This window comes from Grampus griseus (genome assembly GCF_964374135.1).
Source record: "Grampus griseus genome assembly, chromosome: 7".
In the NCBI taxonomy this organism is placed as follows: domain Eukaryota; kingdom Metazoa; phylum Chordata; class Mammalia; order Artiodactyla; family Delphinidae; genus Grampus; species Grampus griseus.
Window position 1 is genome coordinate 77,620,879 of NC_139001.1, and position 16,366 is coordinate 77,637,244.

General features: G+C 40.2%; 1 protein-coding gene across 2 annotated transcripts in view; it reads right to left on the reverse strand.

The window, feature by feature from the left end:
* The window catches only part of FMNL2 (formin like 2), a 304,250-nt gene that overhangs the window by 121,154 nt on the left and 166,730 nt on the right, over positions 1-16,366 (reverse strand). For both annotated transcript variants that reach the window (XM_082659009.1, XM_082659008.1), the window contains exon 2: positions 7,309-7,392. In XM_082659009.1, the coding sequence (XP_082515135.1) occupies positions 7,309-7,392 (84 nt within the window). The remainder of the gene's footprint in view (positions 1-7,308; positions 7,393-16,366) is intronic.

The window sequence follows — 16,366 nt, forward strand, 5'->3', positions numbered from 1 at the left end:
GACGGATATATGATGCCAAAGTAACACTCCACAGATTCCTTTCTGCGTAAGGGAAAAACATAATTATACAACAGAGGAATCAGGTTGCCATCTGATCCTTTGACCTTTATTATCTAATGGTGAGATATCAGATATTATTTGTCTCTTATATTCCAGACAAAGACGTTCAACATCAATCTATCATATCTTTACATCTGACTTCTGGTTAACAGGAAATTCAGGAGCTCAGACACCTCTAGGAAACAATCAGGTAAATACAGGAAACAAGATTTCCTACAAAATGGCTTGTCTGGTCGCTTTACTATATGATCATCATGAATAAAAGTCTGTTCTAGATTAAAAGAGACTTAAAGAACGTAACTGCCAGATGTAGTGTGTGATTGATTCTGGACTAGTTTGAACAAAACCAGGTGGGAAGAACATTAAGAAAACTGAGAAATATGAACCGGGAAGTAGATGATATTAAGAAATTATTACTCATTTTAATTGTGATGACTTTATTTGGATACAAGAGAAAATTCTCATTTTTATAAGATGCATAGTAAATTTTTTTCAGATAAACTAGAAAACAAAATACCAAACAAAAAATCCAACTAACGCATAGTCAAAAGGAGGATTACACAGAAGGGAAAGACCAAATATCAAAACGATAGAAGAAAAACACTAAGGGTTTGAAAGATAGAATTTCAAAACAATTAAACAGATCCCAAAACCTAACAATGATTTTAAACTAAAGAGCATTTCAACATACCACAGAACTATGGAAGTACAGTAAAAATGTAAACAACTTAACACCAAATAATATTAAATATAGTAATAGAGGAATGAATAAGGGGGAGAGGGCAGGGAGATGGCTGTCTGCTGTCCCGACAGCTGGGAAAGCCTCAATGAAGTGAGCTGGGCTAAATGTAGAATCAAAGCCTGGAACTGGGGGATAGCGGCTAAAGGCAGATTAAATCGGGAGTCTTGGAGCAAGAGGAGAGGGGGTAGAGCAAGGCGAAGGCTACTGCTGCATCACCATCTTTTCCTTCTGCTTCTTTCCCACACTATCTATGCTATCCATACACTGCTCCAATGACTAACATGACAGCCGACACGGAAGCAGGCTACAGCCATCCTTCCCACCCTCCCTTGTTACGACTCATTTATTTCCCCTGGGGCTCCAAGGACAAGCCCTCATTAACTGAATCTGATGGTCTATAAGAAATAATTTATCAGTATCCAGTAATATTTGCTTACCTGGCAGAGAAGAGCTCTAACTGGCTCATAAAAACATGTACAGTTAATAAAACAAATCAGAGATATATGTGTGCTCTTCAATATTTTAGGAAATTTGATTCCAGTGGCAAATTGGCTTAGAAAGTTATCCAGTAAGTAACTTTCTTGTCTTTCAGAAGAAATAGTATTAGAAAGTAAGTGAAGGGTTTAAAAATAATTATATTCTTGATGATTAAATACATTCAAATGGTCTGGGTCAGTTGTGTTGAAAAAGACAAGAGCAACTCTCACTGTACTGGAGTATCTTAGTACCACTGGCCTGGCTCAGCTCTGGCTGAGTGGCAGCAAGGGCCTTCCCCTTTCCTGACTAGGACACGTACATGCCAAGCCTTGAGAGCTGCAATCTGATCTCCCTGAAGTGCTGAACACAGGAAGCTGAGTCTAAGTGGGTATGATTTTCTGCCACCTCTTCACTCTCCCCTTTTTTGTCTTTGTTTTTAATCTCCTTCTCCCATATCATTCTATACAAGCAAAGGGAAGACACCCATCTCTCACGAGGCTACAATGCAAAGCAATAGCCAGCCATTAGGGGGCAAGGTCGAGCCGTGCCAAACCACCGCCCCCTGCAAAAAAAAAACAAATTGTGCCATCACCAGCAAAGCCACAGGGGAGTTTTCTGACCCAGCTCAGGTATGCACTGCTAACATTTTGGGACGGGATTACGTACATTCGCGGAATCTACCCCCCTCAGTCTTAGTCATCTACAATGTCCTGAATTTTTGACTAACCACTTCCACTTATTCAGCTGAGGCACAGTTACGAACCAAGCCACCACCACTGCTAAGTTCTACAGACCCCATTCCCTCCCTGCCAACATCACCTGAGAAGCCACAGAATGAAGCCTTGGTGATAGCCCCTTACCTACTACAATTCAGGTTTCAATGGATTGTTTCTAGGTCCCTAATAATTGAAACGGCTCATGACTGGAGTTTGGAATTGGTGTTCTTGTCTAACTAACCCGGGTGGCCTTGGCACTGGCCTAGTCCTTTATGTTCTTGAACCTCCATTTCATCATCTATAAAATAAGGAGTTTAGTGAACAGGCAGGAAAGGCAAAAGGATTTCTGGTTTACTTCCTATGATCCAATACAGTTAAATTTTTTTTGACAAGCATGCGTTAAGTATTCTTTTTGAGAAGAATTTAAAGAGTGGCTTGAAATAAATGATCTCTAACAACCCTTCCAGATATAATGATCTGAAAGTCTTAAATTCATCCAGGACCTTTGCAGCTCCCTATATGCAACCTTCATCCTTAACTTGTGGGAAACTGCCAAGACCCCAAAGCCAACCAGTGCAGCACAGGGTCTTGTGTTCAGGGAGCACTGAAAATTGAGGCAAGAGTGAGAGCAAGGGCCTTCCCTCTCTGCATAGATATAAAGACCATTGAAAGAGCCCTCTTATTGCTACACAGCTTGTGAGTTTTCATTTGCGTTTGTCAAAAGAGCTTAGTATTTCCAGCTTTTTACTCTCACGCTGTCATTTCATCTATTATAAAATTAGCCTCTGTGTCCCCACCGAGTCCTCGAATGGATGTCCTCATGGAACTCTGCCCACTTACTACAGCACAGAAATAAGTTCCCTGGGATACACCTCATACTGCCCAAAACCCAGCAGGGAAGCCTCTTTCTTCGGCTTCTATCATCCCACTCAGAACAGACTTACACGGTTCTCCCATGTCTAACCTCTGAGACCCACTGGAAGCGCAGGTCATCTTTATATTTATGCAGTAATCTAGGAAAGGGCTAAAGGGTACTGCTGGAATATATGATGCACTGATTTGCACAATGCCCACAGCAGATAGAAAATTTTAGTATTGTTATCTGTGCAAACTTAATTTTTGTTCACTAATAATGCTGATATATTTTATGTTCATCTTGTTCAAAAAGAAGACTTCTGAAACTTTACAGTTTCATACAAGATTTTTTTTTTTAAGTGAGGAAATCAATGTGGAGGGAAAATGTGGGCAAGAAAAATTCAATGAAGCCATGGATGAGGCTGGTAAACAAAACGTAGGCTACTAAGATACTGTATACTCGGTAAGGGAAGACCACAGATTTGGCTCCGAGCATTCTAGCAGCCAAGGGAAAAAAGGAGAAACATGACCAGTTCCATGATTCACAGTGTCCGCATGATAATTTTTCATGGAACTGAAACCTGAAGTAATCTCTCCCTGTGTCATCCAACACTCTTGTTCACATACTTCTTTTTAGAATTAAATTTCTTTAATAGCCAATTTTACTTTGTACACCTTGCATATAACATATATTTTAAGATAACAGATAATGTATCTGCATTATTTGTTTTGAAAGAAATAAAATTAATATTTGTATTTAGTACGTTATTTGTGCACAAAGCAACAGGGGCCAGGGAATGGGTTGTGTGTCAGGGAGCAATGACAACACAGCATGATCATTGTTTTAAGACTTCACAAAAGAGAGGTTCACCTTGATGTTTTCTTGGACTGAAATCTATAGCTGTGGCTTTTCCTGACAGCATCATGCACCATGTATTCAAACCGCAAAGTATGTTTGGGGAACATATGATGATTGATTCAACAATAAATTTCCCTGAATCTTTTGAAGACAAGTTGACAATAAAAATAATCATGATTCTAATATTTAATATCTGGGCCCCTCAGCCACAGCAGAAGCAGCCCTACCACTTATGAAGCACTTACTATATGCCCAGTGTTAGTCTACGTACTGTACATATATTGCCTCCAATCTTCAAAATAATTTAAGGATGTTAGTATTAACTATATTTTACAGATGAGGAAAAAAATGAAGGTAGTTAAGTAGCAAATATCTTTGTTTTTAAATTTTATATTATAAATTTTCCAAAATTCACAAAAGTTGAGATTTTACTATAATAGACCTCAACATATCTCACCAAGATTCAACAACTAAAGGTTCTTCCACATTTCCTTTATCTACCACGTTTTTTCGATGAAGTATTTTACAACAAACTCCAGTCATATCATTTCATCCTTGCACAAGTACATGTTTCTTAAAAAGTAAGAACAGATTCTTATTTAATCCAATACCAAAACCAAAACCAACAAAGTCAAAGATAATTTCTTGGAATCATCTAATAATTACTTGGGAGTCACAAGTCAAATATCCCCAATTTTCCCAAAAAGTCTTTTTATAGTAATTTTTGTGTAATTTTTGTCACACTAAAGAGAAATCCACACCCATTAGCAGTCACTCCCCATCCCCCCTCCCAGGCCATGGCAACCATTAATCTACTTTCCGTCTCTACAGATTTTTGTATTCTGGACATTTCATATAAATGGAATCATAAAAACAAATGTATTTTGAGTGTCTATCAGTTTAGGTACCACTGACAGATATAGATAGGTACCAAATATATATATGACATGGTCCATGTAGGTAACAGATAAACAGTCAACAAACACCAATACATTATATTTGCCATATAAATACTACATTATGAATGCTCTAAGCTCATGGTTTTTATCTTTTCCCTCACAAACATACATAGGAGAAATGATATTCATGTGTGTGACATACCAATGGGTTACCTATATGTGACAAAAAGCCCAGTTTTCTGCTGGCCACAATTCTCACAATGACTAATGGTTAACCAAAAATGGTAGTTCACCATAATGGCAGCTTAGTGCCTGTGTTAACAACTTCCGGCTTTCTCTCCCTCTCAGGAAAGCATGACAGAATGCAAGTCGGAGAAACAGAGATAACATGTATTTTTAAGTTTATTTTTAGTGTATCATTCACAAACTTGAGCACTTTATAAGGAAGGGAGCAAAGAGCTAGTGGTTAAGGGTATAGACCCCAGAATGTACATATTCTCCAGATCAGACTGTGTACGCCCCTCTACCACGTAACAGCTATGTGAGCTTCAGCAATGATATCTCTAAGTCTCAGTTTTCCCTGTATGTCAAATGGAGATATTAATGAGTATGACTGCTTTCGAGATTTAACACAGAACTCTTATGAAGACAATCTGCTTATTAAATGTTGGTTACTGGCAATAATAATTATTATGATTATTTCCTTATTAACAAATCACACATGCCTCAGAACTGATGGAGCCACTTCCGTTTGCAGCTGTCAGCATGTGTGAAAGTGACCACCAGAAAGGAACCAATGAAGTAGCTCAATTCTCCACATCCTGGCATGTTAACATTTAAGGGCAATAATAACCTGAACATCGAGGATTTGAGAATCAGAAACATAATCAAGATAACTGACTTGTTCCTCCCTCTGCCTCGAGATTCCCGCTAGACCCCATCACTAACTCCATGAAGCTACTTATGGGCTGAGAAGAGCACAGCTGTTAGAAATGTCCATCATCAGCAGGCTTCCCTCTCTGGCACGTTGGAGATGCAAACCATCACCCAAGAAAACCTTCCTTTGCCTGAGCTCCGTGCTCCATCACCTGTCATACGCAGGATTTCTAACCACCCCTGGACCTCTCTCATTTGTGTGGTTATTTTCCCTTTATACTAATTACCCCTATATGCTTTGTTCACTATCATAAAATCATTTCTCTTGGCAGTAATAGGTTTAGGTAATACTCATTTAAAATTAAGTCTCAAGGAAGAAGACTGTGTCAGCAAAATTTTATTCTTTTGCATCATGGTCCTATAAGCAATAAGCTTTCTCTTCAGCTTGTATCTACTCGTGGTGCTCAATATAGCATGCAGAATGGAGTATGATGTCCCCACCACTGCTTTACTGTTTTAGTTCAGAAGATAAAGTAAAGCAACACACAATGGGCACTTCAGAAGCTCCATGTAAACTGCAGGTATCTATTCCTTAGGGAACATGGACCATCTACCTTTGGGGAACAGAAAATGCCTCTGCTCCCCTGACGCATCTGTCCCACAGCAGAGACCAAAGGGTTGGAAGGAAATTACAACACTACCACGAATTTTCAGGGTGGCAAGGGGTTGGGGGGACACGACCACCCTGAAGACGCTCATGGCACAAAATAAAAGAGCTAATATATAATATACAGAGCTTATCTTTACTTTACAGGGTGAGCCTTCTAAGCTTTAAACCATTAGCCTGTACCTGCCCAGGAGTGAAGTCCCCCCAAAATTACTACCAATTACAATAAAATACTACATACTATTTTAAAAGAATGACGTAGAGACATCCATACTGAAGAAAATATCAAGATGCAGAAGAGTATGTACAGGTATTCACATATTGCTTTTAAAAAACAAAAACAGGGGCTTCCCTGGTGGCGCAGTGGTTGGGATTCCGCCTGCCGATGCAGGGGACATGGGTTCATGCCCCAGTCCGGGAGGATTCCACATGCCGCGGAGCGGCTGGGCCCGTGAGCCATGGCCGCTGAGCCTGCCCGTCCGGAGCCTGTGCTCCGCAACGGGAGAGGCCACAACAGTGAGAGGCCCGGGTATCGCAAAAAAAAAAAAAAAAAAAAAAACAAAAACAGAAGAAAAAACTAGATGGAAATACTTCAGAGTCTTACCAGTGGGCCTCTGAAGTGTAGAATTTGGAGGGTAGAAAGAAAATGGAGAAATCCCCCTTTTATTATATATCTCTCTGAAGAGTCTAAATTTGTTATGAGTTAATGATAAAAACACCTGGGGAACTGCTATAATATGAAATAATTTTTTATCAGCCCAAGCAATGTTTCTTTATAAACAATTCACCTTCTTGCATCAGTAAACATCAATACACATGAATAAGAAAGCCAACTAAATTAGAGGACCTGCATTATCCAAGAAGCATAAACTGCTATGTAAGGTAAATAGAAAAACAGATCAGCTGAATTTGATTTGTCCACTTGACCAGAGTTACCAGAAATTTTAACTAAAAAACATTTAAAAATAAAGTAGAGAATTAAAATAATGCAAGAATAAAATGTCATTTTCTAACTCTTCCTTTGGTCATAATCAACAGGAAGGCAAATCACAAGACAGAAATTCATGCATCTCCTGAAAAAAGTCTGATATATTTAGGGAGGAAATCCGGTTCTCTTCTCTCATTATTTCTTGAAAAAAAGCATCAATGTTTCTTACCTGATCACAAATCAGTTCCCACTTCTTCTCATTGTCATATTGCCGCAGTAATCTGGCTTTGTCAGGGGGTAGGTTCATAGCATTCTGTGAGAAAAAAAGAGAAGAAATATGTCACATTCCACAACAGACTGCTAATGGGGAACTCATGGGCAGACCAAAGAATGCTACTGTGGTTCTTTAATGACTTTTCAAATCCTAGCATCTGATTAACATAAACACCCTATACAAGTCATTTAAACATCAAATCGGTTGAATGGCAGGAGAGAGACTCTGAAGTCCTATGTTGGGACACTGAGGTAGTCTGCTCTGAACTACAGACTTGCATTTCAGGAAAGATAATGCCTTATTTCTTCATTTAATTGCAGGCTCCCAGTCTCCTCAACAAAAGGTCAGAGGTTATTATTGAGAAGGTATTGGCCCAGTTTTTTTCCCCAGGCATAAGAGTCTTTCATTTTGGACAGTAGGAACTTGATTTTGTTATATCCTTACCAAAATTTCCTTAGAAATCACAAATCAGTCCTGGAAAAGTCCTCAAAAGACCATATGTCCAGTTTCCTGCCCCCAGGGTGTTTTATTGTCTCTTGCTTCCCCGGCCTTCCCAAACTGGGAGCACAGATGCTCTCTTTGGCAGTCTTTCCAGTACTTCCTTTTTTTTTTCTTTTCCTAGTAGCCCTTTCTTTTTAATTGAAATATAGTTGATGTACAATATGAGGTTAGTTTCAGAGTACTATAAAATGACTTGACGTTTGTATACATTATGAAATTATTGCCGCAATAAGTCTAGCAACCATCTGTCCCTACAAAGTTATTACAGTATCGTTGACCATATTCCTTATGCTGCATATTACATCCCCATGACTTATTATATAACTGGAGGTTTGTACTCCCAATTTCTTTAATTTCTATCTACCTATCTATGTATCTATTTATTTATTTATGGCTGCATTAGGTCTTCGTTGCTGCGCGGGCTTTCTCTAGTTGCGGTGACAGGGGGCTACTCTTTGTTGCAATGCGCAGGCTTCTCATTGCAGTGTTTTCTCTTGTGGCAGAGCATGGGCTCTAGGAACACGGGCTTCAGTAGTTGAGGCACGCGGGCTCAGTAGTTGTGGCACACGGACTTAGTTGCTCCCCAGCATGTAGGATCTTCCCAGACCGGGGTTCGAACCCGTGTCCCCAGGCGGATTCTTAACCACTGCGCCACCAGGGAAGTCCCCAATTTCTTTTCAAAGCACTACAGCCCCACCAGACACAGAACAGAAAACACCAAAACTCAATGAACAGAACCACTGATAGATAGCGTCAACTTTGACTCGCTTTGATAGACAACTATGAGTAAAAGAACAGATGAAAGTAAAGAAGAAAACAGTGCAACTGGTTTTTGTACCCTCTGTGAGATGACAGCACTCCTTCAGGACATATGTTACCATCAGCAACCTCAATTCTCAGTTTAGCTATATCGGTTTATGAAGTTGGGTTTGCAGTGAGAAATGTACCATGAGCTAAAAGATGTCTAGACATCAGTCTTCATAAAACCCTCCTCCATCAATACAGCACACCCTCTATAGTGCTGATCATGATTTTCCCAGGTACATACATATGTTATTAGTCAAATGTCCCAAATAACCAATCATACACATTTTCAAGATACTTGGCTTCGGACTGAGGTGAGATCTTTCGGCACAGAACATGGCAGAGTGAGAGAGCCCCAGAAGGAATTCTTATGTGTTCCCCTGGTCTTCCTGTAAAGCTCCCATGCTCTAAACAACTGAGCCAAGTATTCAACTAATGTCTTACATGTTTAACTGCCCTAACCCCTTATATCAACACTCTAAATCATGCCTATCTCATAATAAACAATACAGCTCCTTGCATGGGTGAATATTCGAGTAGACAAATTCAAAGGTCTTGAACTTACAATGCTCAAGCCCCTAGTTCTCTGGAGGACTTGTACTTACAGAGAAACAGCTCCCTTTGCCACCAGTACTGTCTCATGTCATCCAGTGAAACAAATTTTTTTTTTGTAATAAATGTATTTATTTATTTATTTTGGCTGTGTTGGGTCTTCATTTCTGTGTGAGGGCTTTCTCTAGTTGCAGCGAGCGGGGGCCACTCTTCATCGCGGTGCGCGGGCCTCTCACTGTCGCGGCCTCTCTTGTTGCAAAGCACAGGCTCCAGACGCGCAGGCTCAGTAGCTGTGGCTCACGGGCCTAGTTGCTCCACGGTATGTGGGATCTTCCCAGACCAGGGCTCGAACCCGTGTCCCCTGCATTGGCAGGCAGATTCTCAACCACTGCGCCACCAGGGAAGCCCCAGTGAAACAAATTTAATAGAGGCAAGGGTGGGTGGGTTATTCTGACTTAATGGCAGAGAATTAACCTTTGATGATTTTGATAGATATAACTCAAGCATTTTCCCCAAAGCTCAATCTAGCATCCAGACTGGTATGCCTAAGTAGGGAGTAGATATCCCACTTACTGATTTGAATCTAATAATCTCTTCAGAATATTAATTTTTTAATAACCCCCAAAGCTGACAACATACTTAGAAAATCTTTGGACCCCAGAGATTTCAATGATACTGCCAAGGCTTCTCCACAGAAATAATGTGAAATGGGAAAAAATATTTTCATACGGCCTATCTCCATGTAATATTTACTTGAACTAGAATAGAAAATAACTACTTGTATTTATTTGTAATTACAATTTTATAATGTTCAGCAACAACTCCTGGGATAAAGCAAAGGAGAATTCCATGTGTGTCTTTCTGAGGGAGCCCAACATTACTGACCACTAAATAACCAGTCTATCATTGCTTATTTGCACCCTAGAGATGGCTCATTTCCTCTTAAACTGAATTTGACGCTCATGTTAGTGCCCATGGGTGTGATTATGCATTAAATAAGAATAAGGGCTTCCCTGGTGGCGCAGTGGTTGGGAGTCCGCCTGCTGATGCAGGGGACACGGGTTCGTGCCCCGATCCAGGAAGATCCCACATGCCGCGGAGCGGCTGGGCCCGTGAGCCATGGCCGCTGAGCCTGCGCGTCCGGAGCCTGTGCTCCGCAATGGGAGAGGCCACAACAGTGAGAGGCCCGCGTACCGCAAAAAAAAAAAATTAAGAACAGTAAGATAATAAGGCAGGTAAAATGAGTTTTTCTCCAAGTCCTTATTAATCTCTCATGATATAAACGGGTAAGACAAAGAACGCCTGACCTCTTACAAGGTGCCAAGCCCTGTGTAAGACAGTCTGCATACACAATTTCATCTAATCTTCATAACAAACCCATGGGATAGATACAATTTTCCCCATTTTACAAATGGGAAAACAGGCCTGAGAGTGCTTGCTCAAGGTTGGACAGCTTTACAGAAAACAGGACCTAAACTTAGTCTGTTAGACTCCAAGGACAAACACTAAAAATGCCTCCAAGTGTTTTTTGTTTGTTTGGTTTGGTTTTTGTTTGTTTGTTTTTTTGCAGCAAAGTAAAATCGCAAATAACTGACCTTCTGTTACTACTCCACAAGACTTTCATGCAGAAGCAGTCTGCAAACACTGCTATGGAAATTAGATGCAGGCCCTGTTGTTACTGAAAAGAGAAAGCCAAGATGCTCCTTTCTGGACCAACTTTTATTTTAATAAAACAGTCTTTCTTTCAAATGTTTATGAAGCACCACCCTTGTACAAGCACTGTGTTCCACAGCACAGTGGGGAACCAGACAGATACGGTCCCCATGGAGCATCATATTATAATAAGAGAGGTAAAGATGAAACAAACTAATCTTCTCAAACTCTGATAAGTCTTGATAGAGGTTATCAGAGGGCAAGTTTAGATTGAACGATCTCTCAAGGAAAAGGTAACATTAAGATAAGACCTAGAAATGAGAAAAGGTGAGCCAGGTAAAGAGTGGATGGCAGCTTTCTGGGCAGAGAAAACACAGAAAAGACACTAAGGTAAGAAACAGCTGGACACATCAAAGAGCTGAAAGTGAGTCAGTGTGGCTGGAGAGAAAGTAAAAGAGAGGGAATGAGGGAAAGATAAAGTTGGAGAGGTGAGTCAAGGCTATGTCATGCCCAGCCACGGAGGACTGGGGTGAAGACTTTTCCTTTGACCTAAAGTGCAGTGGGAAACCAGTGAAGGCTTGTAAGCATGAGATGACATAAACAGGTGAGTTTTCCAAAGATTGCTGTGGGTGCTATATGGAGAACGGATTAGAAACAACACAAGTGGAAGCAGGGGAGCCAGTTAGGAGGCCAGGGCAGTAGTTCAAATGAATGGTGGTGGCTGGGACAAAGCAGAGGGCACATCAACTGAAGTAGGTGGACAGATGTTAGAAACAGTACGTGAAATTGACTGGGTAGACTTAAGGGCTGAGGAAGGACGTCTGGCTTCTACCTGGAGTCACTAGGTGAATGCTGGTCTCCTTAATGAGAGGGGCACACTGCAAAGGTGGAGCAAATCTGGAGGAGCTGGTGAAGAATAAGACTTCTATGTGGCCCTGGTTAGGTCTAAGATAGCTAGGAAACATCCAAGAGAACAGTCAAGCAGGCAAGTACGTACAGAGTTCTGAAGGTCAGAAGTAAGGGTCTGCATCTTTCTGAACGAGAAGAGTCTTAAGAAGTCTTTTTGAACCTGATGACTAGTTATTGTCAGAGAAGTTATTCAGCATCAATACACCAAAACTAAAACTGTACTTGGTAATCATTCACCAAGCATCTAAAATCACCCCTTCCACAGGGTCAAGCCTCTGAGCAGTTCAGGCGGACACTGCCCAGCTTAATAATTCTACAGGGACCGCAAGGAAGCAGCTCCATCTAAAATCAGACCCTGCACAGAGGCCTGGTTGAAGTTTAGGCCTGTTGTGATTAGGTGGCAAGAACTGCCCATAGACTTTTTAGAGGGAACTCATTCCCTTTGTGCTGTATAGGGCAGGCCTCTGGAGTCCAAGCTAAATGTTTGTGCAGGTAATTCCTAAGAGCCCAAGCTATTTTCTGAGGAAACTATTGGCTCTCTTTCCAGGCACTATTACTGCCTGTATAAAAATGGATTGCCCTTCTATCTGGCAGAAGATATACAACTTGCAAGTTGTCCTAACACAGTGACAACTCCGCCTCATCCATACTTAGTGACATCTTGACACAGGGCTCTCCTGTCCTTCCTTTCCTCTGTCAATCCATCCAATAAGTAAGCACTGGGCTTTGACCACGTGCCAGCATATCTGCACTGCAGGCATAGGAGAGAATTTAATCACAAAGTTGCTGCACTCAAGTACACGCCAAAGGTCCATTGAAGACATATGATATTTGAGTTGAAAAGTTTAGTGGATGTTAATTATAAATTTTCTAGACTGTATAAGTTCCTAGCACAAATAAATTAGATCATCCAAGAGCATTTTTTTTTCTGTAAGGAACGTCCCTTTCCTTTCCACCTGACAAACTTTAAGAATCAGCTCAAATATCATTTATCACTAGAACCTTCTCCCAACTACTCCAAGAAAATATACCTTCTCGTTGGGCTCTGACAGCAGTGTATACATCTCTCCTTTACACCACCACACACACTGTACCCTAATCATGTTTGCCTACCTGAATTCCTCCATGGACTAAGTACTTCAAGGACGACTTCTTTTGTTAATTCCCAATATCAGGCACAGTACATGGCAGACAGTAGGCACTAAACAAGTTGCTCAATCAATGAAAAGCAAACTAACTCAGTCATGCTGTTCAGTCTGAAAATATCTTCACTGATTTAGCATTTATGCTTCAGCTACTAACAAAGTCTACACACTTAAGAGCATTTCTGTTTCTTATAAAACCTCAATCAATGACAATGTCTATTACTTATTAATAATTATCTTTCAAACAGGAATTCATGGGGGGAAAATCTTCAAGTTCAATTCTAGCAACATTTCCTTGAAAAGAAAAATATTTTAGGCATTCTTCTGCCACAAATAATAAACCATGCAAACTGCACTTTGTTTTTTTGTTTTTGTTGCCAGTAAACTCAAATCAGTATCAACTGTAGTAATTAGTCTAATCCAAGGGGTAGTTACCTTTATGGTCTATATTCTGGTTTTATCCTTACCCATACTATTTTACATTGCTTTTAAATGCGCTTTCTATCTTAGAAACTTTTAAAAATAGAAGATTTAATGACTCGATAACAACGGAATATGCAAGTTCCTGGCTACTTCATGGAGAAATTAATTATGGTTAAAAGAGTCTCTGAGAGACTATACATTAGAAGTAATACTTATGGATGAATTATCATATACAACACAGAGCAGAATGAAGGTATCCAAACCATTCAGAACCAAATAAACCCATGCCCTAGAAATAGAGTTTTCTGGTCTCAGCTCTTGTCCTGGGTTCATGGGAACAACAAAAACTTGCAAAATATCCTTCTTTTCCCCTGATATCCTCAAGGCTCCTGTTGAGAAACCCACAGCCATATGCAGTGACAGCAGTGAAAGTGAATCATATCAAATACACCTTATGTAATATAGTTTTGTTCTTATAATCTCTAAATTAAAGCTTTCAAGTATTAAGTCACCAGACTCCACAATGGAAAGTCTTCTGTTACACAACCTCACCTGCATACACTTTACAAGCAGTGTTGCTTATGGAAGGAGGGAAAAGATGGCACTAGAGTAAGAGCTGAGACCACCAATGGCACTTCTTGAATGATAAAGGTCCAAACACTTTACGAGAACTCAAATGAAGGAGCCATTACTCTTTTTTTAATGGGTGGTAAAAAACACATAATACAAAATTTGCCTTTTTAACCATGTTTAAGTGTACAGTTCAGTAGTGTTAACTATATTCACAGTGTCATGTAACAGTTCTCTACAACTTTTTCATCTTACAGAATTGGAACTCCATACCCCGAATAACTCCCCTTTCCCCCACTCCCTGCAACCATTACTTTTTGCTACAAAAAGCAAGGAAATGTGATGGATTCCAACTGGACGGTTGGGCAGTGCAGTAAAGAACTGCATTTAATGAGGCAGCGTGGGGCAGGGATTTACTAGTTGGGCTTTGGAGTTAGACTAGCTTGACTTTATCACTTATTATTGGTGATCTTGGACCACATAACTTGAATCAAAAAGCAAATCCAGAGTTGAAAAAGCCAGTAAATGAAATTCAAAACTGAAGGTCAGAATCCAGTCAGAGTCCAAGCTAACGGTTAAAAACAAGATGTAACATTTATTGACGGTGTGATACATCGCAGGCCCTTAAGCTCTTTGCATTCATTATCCAATATAATCTGCTTTAAAATCATGACAAGCAGGTATGATCTTCTCCATTCAACAGAGAAGGAAACTAAAGGGCAGGAAGGTTAAGTAGCTCTTCCACGCAGCAGACAGGTGAAAAATTCCAAGGCTCAAAAGAGAGGTCTGTATGATCACCCTATTTCTGTGACATTTAAGCTATAATGTTTCTAAAATATGACCTGAGTGAAGCAATCCAACAATTCTACTTGAATAACCAGAGACACAGTCATTCGCATGCAAGGGTAAGGCGAAAATGCACATATTTATTAATATTTTTAATAAGCTATTAACATTTTCAGACAAAATACTGGCACTTTAACAGAATCCTTCAATTTCTTTAAAAATATAAACTACAAAACACACCCCGGGCCAAAGTTAGTGGATCAAATCTGTAGATAGCCAGGTACTGTCTCATTTCACAAACACTTAATAAACCCTGTAAAATATCAAATGAAGGCAGAGATACAAATATGAGGTAAACTCAGGCTTCAATGATGCAGAAGGAGAGAAGATAAATACACCAATACACAACTGAACGTGTTATGTAATATAACCGAACTGCAGAGAAGAAGCCATTACTTTCTGTTAAGGAAAGCAAGAAATGCTATGGACTGGGCTTGGATGTGCGGGGAGAGCCATAAAGATTGGCATTTAACGGCATAATATGGTTTTTAATATTTGGGCTCTGAAGATGGGCCACTTGGGGTGCGATCCTAGGTACATTATTTAAACTAAACCTCAGTTTCCTCACTCGAAAAGCATGGAGATGGTGTTGGTGATACGAGAAGGATGATGATGGTGGCGATGATCCTACTCGTCTCACAAAGTTTGAGAAAAATTAAATTGGATAATGCTCATAGTTAGCAAAGAGTAAGTACGTGGAAAGAAGTCAATATATTAGATGTTTACTCTCATTATTTTAGGTGAACAGAGGTATGAATATAGCGTGAACAGAGGTATGAATATAGCGTGAACAGAGGTATGAATACAGAAGGCAGAGGACTGTGAACCACACAGAATAAATCAGAGGGTAAGGAGTGGGTCCTGTGAGAGCAAGTTAGAAAGGCAGGGTCCTGGACACCAGAGCACAGACTTTCAAATCTACTCTACAGGCAGTGGTAAATCGTCAGCCAAGGAAATGTTTAGGAAAAGCCAGCCTTGGGGACCTCAAAGCACACTAGGTAAAGGGTTGCTCCTCCTCTGTTAATTCTTCCCAGATTGTCATTTTTCCTTATACCATAATTGGGACATCAAGTTGAGTCACTTGATACTGAATAATGCACCAATTCTCCTATGAGTTCACTTAAAGTTGCAACATCTGAGGCAGCAGGAGGGTAGCTGCAAATTCAATACATGACCCACCCCTCCATTCAACTAACCTCAAAGCCATTTCCTTCTATGCCCTATGCTCTTGTTCCAAGCAACTACCTGACATCCTAAATTTTAATATACTCCTAGCCTAGAGAATGCTGCTGAAATACAGTCAGCTTCCTTCCTGGCACGGGACTCAGGCAGCCAGCCAAATAGTTCCCCAAAGTGAACCATCAGTCAGTCATCTTTCATTGTCACTGTTATTTTTATTTAATCATTGAGGGTATTAATATCATTCATGTGCCAGCGAAACCCACAATAAGAGAAATCAGCCTCGCCCCTGATCTAGTTACATCTTCAAAATGAAATCTGACTAGAAAGCTGTCCTTTCTGGGGAACCTGTGAGAATGAGACATTTCTCTTATCTCCCATTCACAATTTTCGCTACAGCCTGCTTTCTTGGAAGGCTTTCCTTTAGGACT